General features: G+C 42.4%; 1 protein-coding gene and 1 pseudogene across 2 annotated transcripts in view; one reads left to right on the top strand and one right to left on the bottom strand.

Moving 5' to 3' along the window:
* Positions 1 to 20744, bottom strand: part of LOC121474121 (nucleoporin GLE1) — a 38997-nt gene that overhangs the window by 10257 nt on the left and 7996 nt on the right. For both annotated transcript variants that reach the window (XM_041726947.1, XM_041726946.1), the window contains exons 2-9: positions 19176 to 19397; positions 15067 to 15177; positions 11070 to 11218; positions 10771 to 10831; positions 10268 to 10522; positions 2997 to 3228; positions 2413 to 2525; positions 2179 to 2248 (exon numbers count right to left, since the gene is read on the bottom strand). In XM_041726947.1, coding sequence (XP_041582881.1) covers positions 2179 to 2248; positions 2413 to 2525; positions 2997 to 3228; positions 10268 to 10522; positions 10771 to 10831; positions 11070 to 11218; positions 15067 to 15177; positions 19176 to 19397 — 1213 coding nt within the window. The remainder of the gene's footprint in view (positions 1 to 2178; positions 2249 to 2412; positions 2526 to 2996; positions 3229 to 10267; positions 10523 to 10770; positions 10832 to 11069; positions 11219 to 15066; positions 15178 to 19175; positions 19398 to 20744) is intronic.
* Positions 1278 to 1745, top strand: LOC121474122 (annotated as a pseudogene).

Raw genomic sequence — 20744 nt, 5'->3', positions numbered from 1 at the left:
GGAAAACCTGGAAATTCATGTTGCCATGGAAGCCAAAGGAGAGTTCATCAAGAAAGGAATAATCACCAGCACCAAAGGGAAATGTGAGGAAGGCTAGAAGAGGCAGATAGAACCAAAGAATATGTATTTTAGGATGTAACTCAAGCATGTTTAAAGGGAAAGAAGCCTGTAAAAGGGAGTCAATTTGCAGAGACCAGGTGATAAGCACTGAAGTCTTTTTTTTTTTTTTATGATAGTCACACAGAGAGAGAGAGAGACAGAGACATAGGCAGAGGGAGAAACAGGCTCCATGCACCAGGAGCCCAATGTGGGACTCGATCCCGGGTCTCCAGGATCGCGCCCTGGGCCAAAGGCAGGCGCTAAACTGCTGCGCCACCCAGGGATCCCGAGGCAAGTTTTGAAGGGGAAAGGAGGGTGGACAGCAAAGGCAGAGGGAGAAGGGGAAGTGTGCCAAGGCCACCTCCTCCCTCCACACACAGAAGAAGAGGTACCACTGTGTATGGCTGGAAGGGGCTGGCACCTAAGGATCCCACCCCCGGCATCTAGATGTTCCCCACAAAAGAGGAAACAAATAAGGCTGTCTGTGGTCAGCTGAGGGGTCAGGACTGGGGACAAGCTGGAGGAGAGCAGTGAAGGAGTGGCATGGCTGTCAGGTCAACCTCACCCCCACTGTCGTTGCTAGCAAAGGAAATGGCACTTTCAAGTATAAAAGTCTAAAAAGTCAAGTTGCTAAGTATTTATTTATCTATACCTTGCCCTGCTCTAGGGAGAACTTCAGGCAGCAGAATGATATGTAAGTTCTGTCATAGGACCTCTCATGGGCAAGAACTACAACTTGTCTACACTTTCTAGGCAACAAGTGAATCAGGGGAACAGGGACCCATGCTAAGTCTGAGCAGCTTTTCAGATGTTCGTGCTCGCCAGCCACTGGGCAGCACAGCTTGGAACCTGGAGCTCTATAAAAATGAACAACTATTTCTGAAGGAGAGAAAGAAGGGTCTTTCTTCTGTCTGGGTCTCACTCTCTAAAGCTCAGTCTCTGGAGAGAAAAGGAAGATGTTCTAAAGTATTAAAGCAGCGATACCTGGGTGGCTCAGCGCTTGAGTGCCTGCCTTCGGCCCAGGGCGTGATCCTGGAGTCCCGGGATCGAGTCCCACATCGGGCTCCCTGCATGGAGCCTGCTTCTCTCTCTGCCTATGTCTCTGCCTCTCTCTCTGTGTCTCTCATAAATAAATAAATAAAATCTTAAAAAAAAAAAAAGAAATCCCTTTCACAATGATGGCGCCAAAGGCAAAGAAGGAAGCCCCTGCCCCTCCCAAAGCCGAAGCCAAAGCAAAGGTTTTGAAAGCTAAGAAAGCGGTGCTGATAGGCGTGCACAGTCACAAAAAAAAGAAGATCCCTAGGTCACCTACATTCTGACGACTCAAGACTCTGCGTCTCCAAAGGCAGCCCAAATATCCTCAAAAGAGTGCCCCCAGGAGAAACAAGCTTATCACTATGCCATCATCAAGTTCCCCGACTACTGAGTCAGCCATGAAGAAAACAGAAGACAACAACACACTTGTGTTCATTCTGGATGTCAAGGCCAATAAGCACCAGATCGAACAGGCTGTGAAGAAGCTCTATGACATTGATGTGGCCAAGGTCAACACCTTGATCAGGCCTAATGGAGAAAAGAAAGCATATGTTCGACTGGCTCCTGACTATGATGCTTTGGATGTTGCCAACAAAATTGGGATCATCTAAACTGAGTCCAGCCGGCTATAAATCTAAATATAAAGTTTTTCACCATAAAAAAAAATAAACAAACAAATAAAGTAATAAGGTAGATTTTGAGCTCAGACAACCTAATGTTACAGGATGAAAGCAAAAAGTGTGAGTCACATCCCAGGTTCCCTGAGTGATGTTTTCAGCAGTGATTTTCAACATCAGGTAGGAGCCTTCCTAAATAACTGACTGCTAATATGCAGCTTATTTATAAAAGTGAGTCAACAAACACATAAGGATTACCTGTGATGAAGAAGAAACAAAAAGTAAGACATGATTTATACATGCCTGATCCACTGTCACTTGTCTGAACTGACTCTATCTACAGGAACCCTACAGACAGGTGGATTTGGAGCCTTAAAAAAATAACAAAATGAAGCGAAGGGTCATGTTCTTAATTCCTCTGACTAACCTGCAATGGTGGAGATCTGGCTCACTGGGATGGTGGCAGCCTTCTGGAGGTCCATCTTTATCTTTTTGGCCTGCCAGGAGAGAACAGTGGGAGGGCAGGCAGTGTTTGGAAGAGCCAAGTAGGTGCCAGTAGGATTAGGGAATGGGACACACTATTGATGTTCCTTTGGGACAGGAGGCTGTTCAGAGCACTACCAGGCCCAGAGTGTTGCCAATGACCTACAGCGCCCCCTACCTGACTATCTTTGCTGTTGGTCAGTTCCTCAAAGGCCAGCACACACTGATTGGAAGCTTCCTGTAGCTGCTGGTACCACTGCATTGTACTGTCTTGTACCTTCACCTGGAGGTCTGAGGAAGAAAAGAGAGGCTTTTGTAATAGCTAGTATTCAATTAACACTTTCTAAAACTTTATTTATATCTCTTTTTTTTAAGATTTTATTTATTTATTCATGAGAGACACACGGGGTGGGGTGGGCAGCAGAGGGAGAAGCAGGCTCCATGCAGGGAGCCCGATGTGGCACTTGATCCCAGTTCTCCAGGATCACGCCCCAGGCTGAAGGCGGTACCAAGCCGCTGAGCCACTGGCTGCCCTATTTACTTACTTATTTAAATAATCTCTACCCCCCAAAATGGGCTCGAATCCATGACCTGGAGATCAAGAGCTGCACGCTCTTCCGCTCTTCTGACTGAGCCAGCCTGGTGCTCTTTCACTGAACACTTAACACCAACAGGCACTGTTCTCAACAGCTGATACATATGTAAACAAATTGTTTCCTTTCACCTTCTGGGTCAAAGGATGATATCCCCACCAACATCTACCTTCATTCTGTTTCCCTCCTGGGCCCTGGTTGGGAGCTGGGGTCTCTCTGGGGGCCTCTGGCCCCTGCTGCATCTTTGACTCTTGCTGCTTTTCTTGGGCCGCCTCCTCATCTTGCCTCCTCTTGTTTTCACAGGCCCTGGCGATCTCCTGCTGCAAGCTTGTAAGGAGGTCCCGCATTTCCTGCAGGGCTCTCTCCGCCACAGCCTGGTCCTCTGCTGTGGGAAAGCCATTCTGTGAGGGTGACAGAGGCAGAGCTTAGTGTCTGTTCTCCAGACACCCGTGAAGCCAAATCACAGCTCATATAAGTCAGCAATAAGTCTAGATAAAAATGATACTGTTTTTTTTTAAAGATTATTTTATTTTATTTTATTTTTTATTTTTTTATGATAGTCAGAGAGAGAGAGAGAGAGAAAGAGGCAGAGACACAGGCAGAGGGAGAAGCAGGCTCCATGCACCGGGAGCCCGATGTGGGATTCGATCCTGGGTCTCCAGGATCGCGCCCTGGGCCAAAGGCAGGCGCCAAACCGCTGCGCCACCCAGGGATCCCTAACCTGCATTCTGTATGTTAATAATGATTTTTTTTAAGATTTTATTTATTTATTCGCAAGAGATACAGAGAGACAGAGACACAGGCAGAGGGAGAAGCAGGCTCCATGCAGGGAGCCCGATGTGGCACTTGATCCCAGGACTCCAGGATCATGCCATGAGCCCAAAGCAGATGCTCAATCACTGAGCCACCCAGGAGTCCTTGTTAATAATGATTTTAAACTTAGTTTCAAATTTACAAGACAATTATACTTCTCCCTTTACAGCTGCCTGTCCTGTCCTTTGCTCAACTTTCTGTTAGTGGGATGGAGATAGAAAGAGTGATTTATTTATCCTTTTTCCCATAGATCGTAAAAGCTCTCTCTGCACCAGGGACATTAAATTTTGGTCTGCTGTATATGTTACAAATATGTTTCCTAAGTTATAATGTGTCTTTAAGTTTTATGTACTTACATCTATTAAACCTTCCCATTTTGACTTCTGCCTTCATTGTTATGCTGACACAGGGCCTCCACACCTCAACATAATTCAAATATTTGCCTACATTTGTTTTCACTAAACACGATTTATTTCTGTTTGTCTCTTCATTTTTATACATCCAAGATTATGGAATTTGATGAAAGAATGCTACAAATTTAATCTTCACTTTTATGGTTCTAATTAATATTTTTAAGATTTTATTTATTTGACACAGAGAGAGAGAGGGAGAGTGTACATACTGAAGCAGGGGGAGTGAAAAGCAGAGGGAGAGGGAGAAGCACGCTCCCCACTGAGCAGAGAGCCGGATGTGGAGCTTGATCCCAGGACCTTAGGATCATGACCTGAGCCGAAGACAGATGCCCGAGCAACTGAACCACCCATATGCCCCTAATTCATCTTTTCTCCACTGATCTGACACTTTTTTTTTTTTTAAGATTTTATTTATTTGAGAGAAATAGAGCGCTCATGAGCACCGTGAGGGGCAAGGGGAAAAGCAGACTCCCTACTGAGCAGGGAGACTGATATGGGACTCAATCCCTGGACCCTGAGATCTGCGATCATGACCAGAGCCAAAAGCAGATGCTTAACTGACTGAGCCACCCAGCCCCTAAAATGATACCTTTATAATACATTAAATTATCTACAAAAAACATGTCCCTTTCTGGGCTGGTCATTCTATTCCACTGATCTTGCTGCCTGTACCTAATAAGCAGAAATCACTTTAACTGTAGTGTTAGAAAATGTTTTTATGTTCGATCATACCATTCCCATCACGAGATTTCTTTGTGAAAAGTCCTTTTTTTTTTTTTTTTTTTTAAGATTTATTCACGAGAGACAGAGAGAGAGTTACAGAGACACAGGCAGGGGGAGAAGCAGGCTCTATGCAGGAGCCCAATGCGGGACTTGATCCTAGGACCCCAGGATCACACCTTGAGCTGAAAGCTGACGCTCAAACTCCTGAGCCACCCAGGTATCCCTGACAGCTTACTTTAATGAAGCTTCAGAAACACAGTAAATCCTTCCACTTATTCTAGTCTTTTTTTATAAATTCAATAAAATTTTACACTTTTTAAAATGTCAATCACTTCTATTTCATGCTAGTTTATTTCTAAGCATTTTATAGTCCACCATATTTTTAACTTTTTTTGTCAGAATACTTTAAATTTTTGCACTTAAAGAGCACCTGGGTGGCTCATTGGTTGAGCGTCTACCTTTGGCTCAGGTCAGGATCCCAGGGTCCCAAGATAGAGTCTCACACTGGGCTTCCCACAGGGAGCCTACTTCTCTGTTTCTGCCTCTCTCTACTGGGTCTCTCGTGAATAGAAAAATAAAATCTTAAAAAAAAAAACCTTTTGTCATATCACCTAATCTCATTTAAGAAAACCTAATAGTTCCCAGCTTTTCACTCTTGGCTTTGTAGGTAGACAATCATATTGTCATCAGATGACATTTCCTCATTTAAAGATTTCTACTGTAATTTGTTTTGTTACCTTGTATTCGCTAAAACTTCTGTTAACTTTAAACAACAGGAACAATGTAGTATCTTTCTTTCCTTACTTTAACAGCATATCTAAAATGTAGTCTTTTTTATTTTTTAAGATTTTATTTATTTATTCATGAGAGACACACAGAGAGAGACAGAGAGACAGAGACATAGGCAGAGGGAGAAGCAGGCTCCATATAGGGAGCCCGATGTGGGACTCAATCCTGGAACTCCGGGATCACGCCCTGAGCCAAAGGCAGACACTCACCTGCTGAGCCACCCAGGCGTCCCTAAAATGTAGTCTGAAATGGATAAGTACTTTGTCATGTTCATTAGCAACACATTTATATTTTTAATTTACTGTAAGTTTTTTTTTAATCTGGAAAGGATGTTGAATTTCAGCATATACTTTTACAGCATCTGACGAGATAAACACATAACTTGGCTCCATTAATCTATAAGTGAAATGAATTTCATGAAAAGATTTCATAACAACTGAACCACCTGTTCAATATCCTTTCAATAGTACCTCTTTGGTTATAGCACATTACTCTTTGAGGCACTGATAAATTTCATTTACTTATCTTTTATTTAGAACTGCTCTTTTTTTTTTTTTTTTAAAGATTTTATTTATTCATGAGAGACACAGAGAGAAAGAGAGGCAGAGACACAGGCAGAAGGAGAAGCAGGCTCCATGCGGGGAGCCTGACGTGGGACTTGATCCCCGGTCTCCAGGATCACGCCCTGGGCCGAAGGCAGGCACTAAACCACTGAGCCTCCCAGGGATCCCCTAGAACTGCTCTTAAATGAGAATGTATATAAGCCAGAGTGATGTGCCCATTTCTTTTAGGTGCTGTTTTGCTAGAATATGATTACAAGGGGCGCCTGGGTAGTGTAATTGGTTAAGCATCCACCTCTTCCTTTAAGCTCAGGTTGTGGACTTGGCGTCGTAAGATTGAGTCCTGTGTCAGGCTGCATGATCAGCAGAGTCTGTTTGAGTTTTTCTCTCCCTCTCTCTCTGCCCCTCCTGTTCATGCTCTCTAAAATAAATAAATCTTAAAACAAACAAACAAAAGAATCTACCAGGATTATAAAATGAATCAAGGAGCTTTGTATCATTTTGTATATTCTGTCCTATAAATTTGTAGTTTTGCCTGTTAAATCAATGAGTCTTCTTGTTGATTTGTGGATTTTATTATTTTAAAAGATTTTATTTTTAAGTAACTTCTACCCCCATCATGGGGCTCAAACTCACAACCCTGACATCAAGAGTAGCACACTCCACCACTGACTCAGTCAGCTGTTCCCACGAGGCCTCCCATTTTATTTTATTTTTAAAGATTTTATTTATTTATTTACGATAGACATAGAGAGAGAGAGGCAGAGACACAGACAGAGGGAGAAGCAGGCTCCATGCAGGGAGCCTGACGCGGAACTCGATCCCGGGACTTCAGGATCGCGCCTTGGGCCAAAGGCAGGCGCTAAACCGCTGAGCCACCCAGGGATCCCCCGAGGCCTCCCATTTTAAACCATCTTGTCCAAGGTAGGAAGGGAACAACAACAAAATTCTTCAGGAAATTCACAATAAATTTCCCCTTTTGTATATTAAAATGTATTATAAAGCTATAGCAATTAAACAGGAATTACTCTGGTAGGAGAATAAAAATTTATATCATGGAAACAGAAAGGAATATTGAGAAAGAGTTTGTAGGGACGCCTGGGTGGCTTGCAGTTGAGCATTTGCCTTCAGCTCAGGGTGTGATCCTGGAGTTCTGGGATGGAGTCCCACATCGGGCTCCCTGTATGGAGCCTGCTTCTCCCTCTGCCTGTGTCTCTGCCTCTCTCTTTCTGTGTCTCTCATGAATAAATAAATAAAATCTTAAAAAAAGAAAGAAAGAAAGAAAGAAAGAAAGAAAGAAAGAAAGAAAGAAAGAAAGAAAGAAAGAAAGAAAGAAAGAAAGAAGAGCTCCTAGAATCTACTGACTCTACTGAGCCTGCCAGGTGCCCCCCTAGTTGACATTTTTATGAATTGTACGTTCTCACCCTCAGTTCATATTTCTATTCAAGTTGTTTTAAAAAACCAGTTAATACATGTTCTAAATATTAAGAACCTTTTTAAAAATTATTTTTAAGGTTTTTTAAAAAATATTTTATTTATTTATTCATGAGAGACACAGAGAAAGAGGCAGAGACATAGGCAGAGGGAGAAGCAGACTCCATGCAGGGAGCCAAATGTGGGACTTGATCCCAGATCCCGGGATCATGCCCTGAGCTAAAGGCAGACACTCAACTACTGAGTCACCCAGGCATCCCTAAATATTAAGAACTTCAAGCATTTCTCATATTTGAAGCAGAAGTTTATTTTTTTTAAGATTTTTTATTTATTCATTTGAGACACACAGAGAGAGAGAGCATGAGCACGGGGGAGAGGGAGAGGGAGAAGCAAACTTCCTGCTGAGCTGGGAGCCCAATACGGGGCTCAATCCCAGGACCCTGAGATCATGACCTGAGCCAAAGGTAGATGCTTAACCATCTGAGCCACCAGGTGCCCCAAAAGTTTATTTTTATAGCTGATCATTCCCTTTGAATTTACTTTATAGCTTTTGTTTACCTTTCCTTTTATAAAATCTCAAACCTACACAGAATTAGAACAGCATAATGAACCTTTATGCAACCATTCTCCAGCTTGAGCAAGAATCAACACATGGCAGTCTTGTTTTATCTCTCCTTCCAGCTGCATGCCCTCCCCCAATGACTTTACAATAGATCTTATATATATTACTTCATCTGGAAAATACTTTAATATGGATCTCTAAAGATAAAACTCTTTGCTAACATAACCAGAATACTAATACCACACCTAAAAAACTGATAATATGACCAAATATCCAGTCAGTGCTCAAATTTTTTTAAGATTAATTTGAGAGCAGCCCCGGTGGCTTAGTGGTTTAGTACTGCCTTCAGCCCGGGGCATGATCCTGGGGACCCAGGGATCCCTGGGTGGAGCCTGCTTCTCCCTCTGCCTGTGTCTCTGCCTCTCTCTCTCTCTCTCTGTGTCTCTCATGAATAAATTAAATCTTAAAAAAAAAAAAAAGATTTATTTGAAAGAGAAAGAGAACACTTGCACAATCAGCTAGAGGGGCAGAGAGACAAGCAGACTCACCACTGAGCACATATCCCTGAGATAAAGACCTGAGCTGAAGTCAGACACCTAAGTGACTAAGTCACCCAGGCGCTCTTGTCTAAAAGTTTTTTTAACGGCTGGAACATTAACATCTATACAAGGCTCAACCTTTTGGTTTATGTCTTGTAATTAAGTCTTTTAATCTCAAGATTCTACATCCTTTATGTTTTTTTCCTTGCCATTAATTATCAAAGAGTCTGGATCATTTGTTCTATAAAATTTCCTATGTTCTGAAAAACTCCAGAATGCAATTGCTAATCCTAACCCTGTGGTATATTCTACTGGGTTTCTTTATTACCTGTATTTTCTGTGAGCTGTGAAAGGACAGTGCCTTCTAACAGAACTTTCTGTAGTGCTAGAAATGTTCCACATTTATGATCTGCAATATAGTAGCCATTAGCCATATGTAGTTGTTGAGGATTTAAAATATGGCTTCTGTGACTGAAGAACTGAATTTTAATTTCAAAAATTTTTAGGGACACCTGGGTGGTTCAGCGGTTGCGCATCTGCCTTCAGCACAGGGAGTGATCCTGATCTGGGGATTGAGTTCCACATCAGGCTTCCTGTGAGAAGCCTGCTTCTCCCTCTGCCTGTGTCTGCCTCTTTCTCTGTGTCTCTCATGAATAAATAAATAAAAATCTTTTTAAAAATTAAAAATTAAAATTAAAAATTTTTTTTTAATTAGGGGTACTTGGTTGGGTCAGTTGTAGAGCATGACTCTTGATCTCAGGGTCATGAGTTTAAGCCCCATGTTGGGCATGGGGCCTACTGAACTGGTACAAGTTTGGGGTAAGAATCAAGACCTTAAAGGGGAGACCTGGATGGTTCAGTTTGCTAAGCATCTGCCTTTGGCTCAAATCATCTCAGGGTCCTGGGATTGAGCCCTGCATCGGGCTCACTGCTCTGCAGGGAGTCTATTTCTCCCTCTCCCTCTGCCCCTGCCCCCTGCTCGTCTGCCTGCTCTCTCTATCAAATGAATGAATAAAATCTTTAAAAATAAAATAAAAAGAACCCTAAAATTTTTTGGGCAAGCAATTCTGTTTTTAGGAGTTTTTCTCAAAGAAATACAAGTAAGACATATATAAAATGGTATCACTACAGCATTATGCATGGTAGTGAAAATACAGAAACTTTAATATTCAATGGTAGGTATGTTTTTTTTTTCTGATCGATTTTGGTATGATTATATGTGGGAGGTATCCTATTCTGACAAGTTCATCAAATACTTACTAAATATCTACTATGGGTCATGGCAATACTGCTCTAATTAAAAACATCAAAATATTTTTAATGGTTATACTAATTATGTGTTCAAAATATAACATTAACAGAAAAAAAGCAATGTGCATTCCTGTGAGGTTTTAACTTTTACCATAGCATAGCAGGAGTTCAATAAAATATTACTCAATTTCACAATCAGAATAAACAATTATTTGTTTAACCTAAGACTGGAAACTTGATATGTAGGAGTCCAACTTGGGGTGAGGATAACTGCCCCCCACCACTCCTTATCAGGGAAGAAAGATGAAATGCTAACGAATGATTATCTCTTTGAGGTCCCTCCAAAGACTCCTCACCTCAGAAGTGGCCCGAATGATTCCCGAGACAAGGCTGCACAGCTGGTTGCCTCGGGTCCGGAAGGCAGACAGGTCAAACTTCAGCGTGTCTCTGTGCTGCTCAGAGGCGTCCAGCTGCTGGTTGAGGTGCAGCACCTCCTCCTGCAGGGCATAGAGGCTCCGCAGGCGGATCTGGCCTTCTTCCTTCCGCAGCCGCTCCTGCTCCACCTGCTTCAGGCGCTGTTGCTCGGCCTCCCTCAGCTTCAGGTTGAGAATCTGCAGGAAGGGCTGTCCAGTTACCTTTCTCTGAGGCACCTCTCAGCCTTCTCTTTCTGTCTCCCCTGAGCCCTACATGGGCTACATATTTTTACAGATGGACCCCAAGCAGAAAGAGGGCAGCCCAAGGTGAGTCACACAGAGGTGAGATTTGGGCCAGGTCCTCCACACCCGTCTGCCAAAACCCCACTTTGGGAGAGTTAAAACTAGACATGGAAAGGCCCACATGGATTCTCCCAGGCTCTGACCTTTGCTCTGTGACGATGCTCAGCTTTTAGCTTCTCTTGGTGCCCCAGGGCCTCCCTGGAGCTGCACAAAAAATGGCAGGGAAGAGTAGTCAGGCATGCCCCATAAAATTGTCTTACCCTCCCTCTCCTAAAAGCCTCCCTCTCTTTGCGATACATGGGTCGACTTTCCAGGGGTGGTCATTTTTCTAGGTTGTAAGTTTCACTGGCTATTTTATTTTGAGATTTAAGGCCTCAGAAGAAGTCCAACCCTTTTTCCCTTCGGGTCTAATGCAGCCAAGCACACTGATGATCCCACTCACCTCTTCTCCATCACTTCCCTTAAGTCCTGGAATTCTTTATGCTGTTTCAGTTCCTTCCGTTCATCGAAGCGCTTCAGTTGTTCAGATGCCATCTCAGAGAGGGCTCGCACCTTCCTCTCCTGCTCCTCTTGCCACTGCCTCAGGCCCTCCTGAAAAAGGATCAGCACCTGCTCTCTGGAGCTCCATTAGCACCTTGTTCACTTACCTGTGGAGAATAACCTCCTGGCAGCCTTTAGCTCCAGAGATACCCAAAGACATGTAACCACCTGCTTACTTCTCAGAAACTATGCTCAAGTTGCACCTCCCCTTTGGGTAGATGTTTAAACTCGGCTGTTTTAGGAAGCTCTTCCAATTTGCCCCATTTGGTTCATGTCATTCTAATGTCAGCTGAGAACAGACAGGTATTTACCAACATGATGTCAAACAGCCCTGTGCTTTTAGGCCTCCATCCTGTGCATTCTAATGAGGGTTTCTGACTAACCAACAGAAATCCTCACTCTAACTCCATAAACATGCTATGCACATTCCCACGTTACTCTTTTCTATACCTTATCATTTCTGCCTACATCTCCTCCCCACCTCAGCTTAGTCTCCTTCCTATATTCCGAAAGGTATCAGGTTTTCCATTTATTATTCATGAGAGTATTCTCATATGGTTTTTAAGGGCGATGTGACATTTTAACTACCAAAATTTAAGGTATACACATCCTTTGACACTAGTTTAATTTTAGGAATTTATCCTGAGGAAATATTTGCATGGGTATGCAAAGATATATGTATAAGGATGCTCACCGCAGGCCTCTTGATGATGGCAATAAATTTAAAACAATTTCAATTAACTGGAGATTGACTAAACATATTACAGTGAGTCAGACTCAAGAATACCTTGCAACCTTTAAACAGGATGAGATGCTATATATACTGGCATGAAGATATGGCAAAATATATTGTTAAGACATTACATTATTCTATTTTAGAGCTTCCAGTACAAGAAGGCAAAGTGAACACAAGCATATATAACCTCTCCTCCGAGCCTCTGTTTAAATAAGACTTGGGAAGGAAAAAAAGACTCAACCACAGAGAGTCCCTGGGATCATCAGCAAGGGAAAAACTTATAATATGCTTCTGGAAGATAGAAAGTTTCTGTAGAGGAATGTGGACAGAGCAGAACTAAGAAAATGTGATGATGCATGCATGCATGCACGCACACACACACACAAGCAGACTAACCCTCTCAGGGAGAAAGCCAACAACCTACTAGAACCTCAAAGAGGCCCAGGACTGGGAAATGTCACATCTGAAATCAGGTGAGGTTCATGGGGCTGAAAACAGAAACATCAGCTGAATGTTTGTGGACAAAATAGTCAATTCTTACTCCCACCCCCAAATGATGAGATCAGAACAGCCAACAGCCAGGGACGTGTGCTGTAACGATTTTTTTTTAAACATCTTTTCATATGCTTCATTGTCTGTATTGGTAAAGTACCTTTATCTTTTGCCCATTTCATATTTGATTTTTCTTTTCACTGTTGTATACTGGGTAACGATTTGAAAAGAGATCTGCACATTCTCTGACACCTTCCCATCTTCTCCACTTCACCTTGAGTAGGACTTTATGACTGTGTTGACCAAGAAAGTGTGGGAAAGAGAAATTATGTTACGTGACTTCCAAGAGTAGGTTACAAAAGGCCACACTGGTTGGCCATTATTTCTTAAGATGCTTGCTCTTGGAATCCAACCTCCAAGCTACGAGGAAGCCCCACCATGTAGAGAGGGTAGATGTTCCAGCCAGCAGCTAACTTCAATTGCTACCTAGGTGACCAAGGAAGCCTTTGAAAGAACTCCAGCCCCTTCGCCACAACTGCACAGCCCCCAAGTGAGAACCACCTAGTTGAGCACATCGACCTCCAGAAACATGAAAGACAGTAATGAAATGCTAGTAGCGGTTGTAAGCAACAAGTTTGGGGGTGATTTGTTACACAGGTCATATATACTCCCAGGCAAAAAACAGAGTTTTTCCCTGCGAGAAAATGAATAAACTGTCCAGAAACAACCCTGGATAAGCTAGCATGGAGTCTGGCATTTCAGAACAATACCCTAGGAATTCTGACACTCAGGGAGTCCAAAAGCATTAATAATCTTGTTCCTGACTATGCACCTTGAAGCTTTGGTCCAACCACTGACAAATAAAGGTCATTAGCTATTTGAGGAAACGCTATACCCTAAGAAAATCAAAGTGAACAAGCGGAAAATAATGAATCTAGAGGAGGCAGATATTTCAAGGAACATGATTAAATCTAAAAACAAACAAAACAAAACTCCAGGATGATATGAGAATAAAATGCTCTGAAAAAGAAACAAGTGGAGAATAAAAAAAAGCTTGTGAAAACTAGACATATTTTTAAAGTAGATATATATACATACTTTTTCTTTTCTTTTTTTTTTTTTTTATACATACTATTTCAAATAACAATGGAGGGGGATGCCAGTAGAAGCTCCATCATTTGAAATACTGCTAGCGGGCAACCCCAGTGGTGCAGTGGTTTAGCAACACCTGCAGTCCAGGGCGTGATCCTGGAGACACGGGATCAAGTCCCACATCAGGCTCCCTGCAAGGAGCCTGCTTCTCCCTCTGCCTGTGTCTCTGCCTCTCTCTCTCTCTTCTCTCTCTCTGAATGAATAAATAAATAAATCTTTAAAAAACAAAACAAAAAAAAATAAAAAATAAAAAAAAAAATAAAAAAAAAAATAAAAAACAAAACAAAACACTGCTAGCCTTTAGTAAATAGGCAATAATGATGGCAATAAATTTAAAACAGGCCTCCATCCTGTGCACTCTAATGAGGGTTAATTTATATAACAAAATTACATTGGTTTGTTGTTAAATTTATGAATTAGATGTTCTGATTTCTGTTGTATTAATTGTGCTTTCTCAAAAGACCTAGGAATTTGGGGATCCCTGGGTGGCGCAGCGGTTTGGCGCCTGCCTTTGGCCCAGGGCGCAATCCTGGAGACCGGGGATCGAATCCCACATCAGGCTCCCGGTGCATGGAGCCTGCTTCTCCCTCTGCCTGTGTCTCTGCCTCTCTCTCTCTCTGTCTGACTATCATAAGTAAATTAAAAAAATTTAAAAAAAAAAAAAAAAAAAAAAAAGACCTAGGAATTAAAATCCTTCTTTTTCAGAAAAGCATGAAAAAATCATAAAGTCAAATATATTATTAAATCTATTCTTTCTTGGGATCCCTGGGTGGCACAGCGGTTTGGCGCCTGCCTTTGGCCCAGGGCACGATCCTGGAGACCCGGGATTGAATCCCACATTGGGCTCCCAGTGCATGGAGCCTGCTTCTCCCTCTGCCTATGTCTCTGCCTCTCTCTCCCTCTCTCTGTGACTATCATAAAATATATATATATATATATATATATATGTATATATATGTATATATACATATATTCTCTTTAAGAGGCTATTAAGAGGGCAGCCCCGGTAGCCCAGAGGTTTAGCATCGCCTTCGGCCCAGGGTGTGATCCTGGAGACCCAGGGTCGGGTCCCACACCAGGTTCCCTGCATGGAGCCTGTTTCTCCCTCTGCCTGTGTCTCTGCCTCTCTCTCTCATGCTCTCATGAATAAATAAGTAAAATCTTAAAAAAAAAAAAAAAAAAAAAAAAAGAGGCTATTAAGATCCATCTTCTCAGTATAAGCTTATTTGACAACCCCAGATCATCTTTAAATTCTGGAAAAGTAAACGGAAGCCAGGAAAGCCTAGGTAATTTTATCAAAATATATGTAAAATAGAAAAGCTAGGATTTGAACCCAGATCTCCCTTCAGAGAGCTCACTTGTGACTGCTACATTACACTATCTCCCCAAATAAATCAGGAGCTACTAGCATGAGGCACACAATGATCAGTGTGAGGTGGGCATCCTTAATGCCCGCAAAACTGCATTTAAATATGGCTCCCTCAGTCAAGCCTGCCTTACTACTTCATGGGTCACTTACTGTTCCTCTCATCCTGTGTACCAGCTCATACATTCGGATGCAGCCTTCCACCTTGATCCCCCGGGAGGACTGAAGTACCATAGGTTCTGTATACTGGAACTTATGTTTCCCCTATATAGGCAAAAAAAAAAAAAGGAAAAATTAAGCATTCACAATGGTAAACTTGGTGCTATCCCTTTCAGATGAAAACTACATCCCTACTTACAGACAATAATTATAAGAACAACAACAATTTATTAGAACCAGTGTGCGTTTCATGATGTTGATCTTGTTCTAATTGTTTTCCTTAGTAAAAGAAATAATTAGTAAGTTATATTTATACAACAATATACAAACCAATAAATGCTTTGTTGCTTTGGACAGTTTTTTTGTTTTGCTTTGTGTTTTGGTTTTGTTTTGATTTACCCAGCAAAATTTCCCCATCTTCTGGTAAGTGTCCAGTTGTGCTAAGGTGGTTTGGATGGTGCAATCCCAGTCCAAATCCCCAATTCTTCTACCCTCCTCCATCATGGGTAACATGTGACCAGCCTACCAATCAAAGTACTCTATCCTCCTGTGCCCCAGCATCTACTTCAAGAATGAGGCTTATGATCCAAGGTAGGCCACACTCCGTCTCTGAACTTTTCTGACGGAGTTACCTGGAAAGGCTTAATACTTCTAGGGATGCTAATCTAAGAAGATGTGTGTCTAGGGTTACTAATGGCCATCATGCCACAAGGAGTCATGTGAAAAATGAAACCAAAAAGAGATAAACAGAATTGAGAGGAGAGGCAAAGCCCTGTATTTGGGTCACTGGATCAAGTCAGAAATAATGTAAAGCAGAGACAAAAAGCAGATTGCCTGGATTAAACCAATTATGAATGCACTCACAGACTTCATGGTTATATGAGCTAATCCTTTTTCTCCTCTTGTTTTGCTTAAGCTAGTTTACTATTATTTTTTAAAGACTTTATCTATTTACTTGACAGAGTGAGACAGCATAAGCAAGGGGGGAGCAGCAGAGGGAGAGGGAGAAGCAGGCTCCTTGCTGAACAGGGAACCCAACACAGAGCTCAATCCCAGCACCCTGGGATCAAGACCTGAGCCAAAAGCAGATACTTAACCAACTGAGCCACTCAGCACTCCTGCTTAAGCTAGTTTAAACTGGGTTACTTCGGCAGCCCCGGTGGCACAGCGGTTTAGCACTGCCTGCAGCCCGGGGTGTGATCCTGGAGGCCTGGGATCGAGTTCTGCATCGGGCTTCCTGCATGGAGCCTACTTCTCCCTCTGCCTGTGTCTCTGCCTCTCTCTTTGCTCTCTCTGAATGAATGAATAAATCTTAAACAAACAAACAAACAAACAAACAAACAAACTGGGTTACTAAAGGGAAGCCTGGGTGGCTCAGGGTTGAATGTCTGCCTTTGACAATGGGAGTGATCCCAGGGTCCCAGGATCAAGTCCCACATCGGGCTTCTGGCATGGGGCCTGCTTCTCCCTCTGCCTGTGTCTCTGCCGCCCCCCAGCCTCTCTCTGTGTCTCTCATAAATAAATAAAAAATCTTTAACAAAAAATTGGGTTACTAAAACAGTAATTAAAAAATAAACTAAGGGGATCCCTGGGTGGCGCAGCGGCTTGGCGCCTGCCTTTGGCCCAGGGCGCGATCCTGGAGACTCGGGATCGAATCCCACGTCGGGCTCCGGTGCATGGAGCCTGCTTCTCCCTCTGCCTGTGTCTCTGCCTCTCTCTCTCTCACTGTGTGCCTATCATAAATAAATAAAAAAAATTAAAAAAAAAAAAATAAACAAAAAAAATAAACTAGGTTTCTGCTAAACACCAAAAATTCCTAATTACACACAATAATCTATTATATGAATCCATCCAAAACTTTATTTAAACTTCAAGAATGGGTGTGCCTGGGTTAGCTCAGCCAGTTAACTGTTCGACACTTGATTTTAACTCAGATCATGATCTCAGGGTCCTGGGAAGGAGCCAAATGTCAGCTCCACGCTCAATGGGGAGGCTGTTTGAGGAGTCTCTCTCTCTCTCCCTCTCCCTCTGCCTCTGCCTCTCCACCCGCCTCATGCTCGCTCTCTCTCGCTCTCTCTCTCAAATAAATCAATCCTTAAATAATAAAAATAAATAAATAGGGGCTCCTAAGTGGCTCAGTCAGTTAAGAAGTCTGGAGAGGACCTCAGCAGTTTGGCACAGTACCAAATTTCCATATGAAGAAGTTGAGGCCTAAGGAGAGGAAGAGGCCTGCCCACAGGCAGGCCACAATATTGGCAGGATCAGAACCGAGAAGCACTTTTTTAGAAAAAACAAATTTTTCTTATTTTAAAATAATCCAAAAAATAAAATAAAATAAAATAAAATAAAATAAAATAAAATAAAATAAAATAAAATAAAATAATCCTAATTCTGGGATGCCTGGTTGAGCATCTGCCTTTGGCTCAGGGTGTGATCCTGGAGTGGTTGGATTGAGTCCCACACTGGGCTCCCTGCATGGAGCCTGCTTCTCCCTCTGCCTGTTGTCTCTGCCTCTCTCTCTCTCTCTCTCTCTCTCTCTCTCTCTCTCTGTGTCGGTCATGAATAAATAAATAAAATCTTTAAAAAAATAATAAAATAAAATAACCCTAATTCACAGGAAGTCACAAATACAACATGTACAGGGAAGTTTGTGCACTCTTCACCTAGTCTCCCCAATATTAAAATTCAGGAATACAGTAAAATATTTTTGGTGTTTATAAGAACAGAGGCACCTGGGTAGCTCAGTCATTAGGTGTCTGCCTTCAGCTCAGGTCATGATCCCGGGGTCCTGAGATCAAGCCCAGCATCAGGCTCCCTGCTCATCAGGGAGTCTGATTCTCCCTTCTCTCCTCCCGCCCACCTCATATTTTCTCTCTCAAATAAATAAACAAACAAAAATGTTTTAAAAAATATATTAAGTACGGTAAACTGATGTTGCTACAAGCCACAGAACTACTTCAGATTTCACCAGTTGTACGAGAACCCATTTGTGTATGTGTATCGTTCTATGCAAGTTTATTTCATGTGTAGATTTCTGTGACTACCAGCACAATCAAGGTACAGAACTGTCCCATCACCATAAAGCTTCCTAAACCCCACCTATCTTTTTTTTTTTTTTTTATGATAGTCACAGAGAGAGAGAGGCAGAGACACAGGCAGAGGGAGAAGCAAGCTCCATGCAACGGGAGCCCAATGTGGGACTCGATCCCGGGTCTCCAGGATCGCGCCCTGGGTCAAAGGCAGGCGCTAAACCGCTGCGCCACCCAGGGATCCTCAACCCCACCTATCTTCATGCCTCTAATCTGTTCTCTTTAACACTCTTATTTTAAGAATGTTAAATAGATGGAATCATACAGTATATTCCTGTATATTTGTAAATACACAAACTACTTCTGGAAGTATACCCCCTTCCCCACCCCAGAAAAAGAGAAAGAAAAGAACAGAACACCACTGTAACAATTTAACTGTAACAATTTAACTGTTTTTAAGTGGGAGAAAAAAAGGCAGGCACAAAATAGTCAAAAAGAGGGTAAAAATGCTTTTTTTTTTTTTTTAAACAAATTACAGATTTTGTTTTACAAATTACAGAACCATGATAAGGTACATACATCTTGAGATCAGGTATGAAATTTACTGTAAGCCTCCAGCAGCCAATACAAAAAGGGAAACCTCGTGAGTTAAACTCCTGCAATGTTCATGAGAAAAAAAAAAAAACCAACTGCTCACGACATTAATAATTATTCTTGCTACTAAGAACAGAGGGGAATCTTTCTCTCCACTCTTCGTAAAGAGAACACTGCATGAAAAAAAGAGAGAGAGAGAGAGAACGCTGCATGATGTAGTGAATGGCGTCCCCACAACAGCTATAAGAAAGAGCCACCACTATCTTCCCCAGGGTAAGGTCACTGTCATCTGACAATGTTAAACACTTCAACTTTTTTAAAAGATTTTTAAGTAATCACTATGCTCAACATGGGGCTCAAGCTCATGGTCCTGAGAGCAAGAGTTGCATGCTCCACAGCATGAGCCTGCCAGGGGCCCTTTAAACACTTCAACTTTTCAGCCACCACTGACTCCTGTCTTAAGCTGATCACAAACCTTACCTCTGCTCCATCTGGTGTTACTGAGGAGCTTGGTGAGAAGGTGGGGGTTCTGACAGGAGATTTGGGACCAGATGAAGGTTGGCCAAGGGTTAAGGTGGATCCAGAGGATGCTGCAGTCTCAGAGGAAAGTGGGTTCTCTTGCGTGTGGCGTAAGACATGGTCTACCACCCATCCAGAGTAGGAAGACAGCTTGGGAAGAGACATACATTCTTCCAAAACATCCTAGAGAGAAGAGGGTGAAGTTGAACTTATACATCAATTGATCTAAGCAATCGAGAATAATTTTGTCCTTACAATCCACTACCTGCCTTACTCGTAATCTAAGAAGCCCTGAATAAATACATACATACATACCAAAGACCCAATCTAATTGTACTAACAATCAGAGATTAAGAAAAAGCGGTTTCTTGATAATGACCCTGATTACTATCCTTTTAAAGCATCAGACTAAATAACTCTAACCACAGAAAAAGGAACAACGCACAAAGTTGGTCATTAAAGCATATTTGAAAGCAATCTAAAACATCAGAACAGAAAAGGACACAGGAAATTCTGACATAAGCTACAGCATACACAATCAGGGGGACGTTAGTCGATTAAAACTACTGAATGTGAGGGCACCTGGGTGGCTTACTCAGTTAAACATCTGATCCTTGATCTCAGCTCAGATCTTGATCTCAGCCCCATGTTTTTAAAAAAAAGTGGGGGATCCCTGGGTGGCTCAGAGGTTTAGCGCCTGCCTTTGGCAGGGGGCATGATCCTGGAGTCCCGGGATCAAGTCCCACGTCGGGCTCCCTGCATGGAGCCTGCTTCTCCCTCTCTGCCTGTGTCTCTGCCTCTCTCTCTCTCTCTCTCTCTCTATGTCTATCATGAATAAATAAAAAAAATTTTAAAAATAAAATAAATAAAAAATATAAAAAAAAGTGGGGATCCCTGGTGGCTCAGTGGTTTGGTGCCTGCCTTCGGCCCAGGGCGTGACCCTGGAGTCCCAGGATCAAGTCCCGCATCGGGCTCCCGGCATAGAGCCTGCTTCTCCCTCTGCCTGTGTCTCTGCCTCTCTCTCTCTCTGTCCCTCATGGATAAATAAATAAAATCTTAAAAAAAAAAAAAAAAAAAAAGTACTGAGTGTGAATTCTATGTAATTTATTTTAATTTTTTTTTATTTATTTATTATAGTCACACAGAGAGAGAGAGAGGCAGAGACACAGGCAGAGGGAGAAGCAGGCTCCATGCACTGGGAGCCCGACGTGGGACTCGATCCCGGGTCTCCAGGATCGCGCCCTGGGCCAAAGGCAGGCGCCAAACCGCTGCGCCACCCAGGGATCCCTGAATTCTATGTAATACCATACTTCAGATTCAATTTTTCTCAGTTTTATTGAAAAATAGTTGACATACATCACTGTAAAAGTTTAAAGTGACAGCATGAAAAAAAATAATAAAGTGATAGCATGATGGGTTGATTTACATATATATGTATATATATTTTAAAGATTTTATTTATTTATTCATGAGAGACACAGAGAGAGAGGCAGAGACATAGGGAGAATCAGGCTCCTCGAGGTGGAGCCC

The sequence above is a fragment of the Vulpes lagopus genome, chromosome 12 (genome assembly GCF_018345385.1).
Source record: "Vulpes lagopus strain Blue_001 chromosome 12, ASM1834538v1, whole genome shotgun sequence".
NCBI lineage: Eukaryota > Metazoa > Chordata > Mammalia > Carnivora > Canidae > Vulpes > Vulpes lagopus.
Note: the sequence above shows the minus strand (reverse complement) of the source record. Positions and strands in the feature narration are given on the sequence as shown.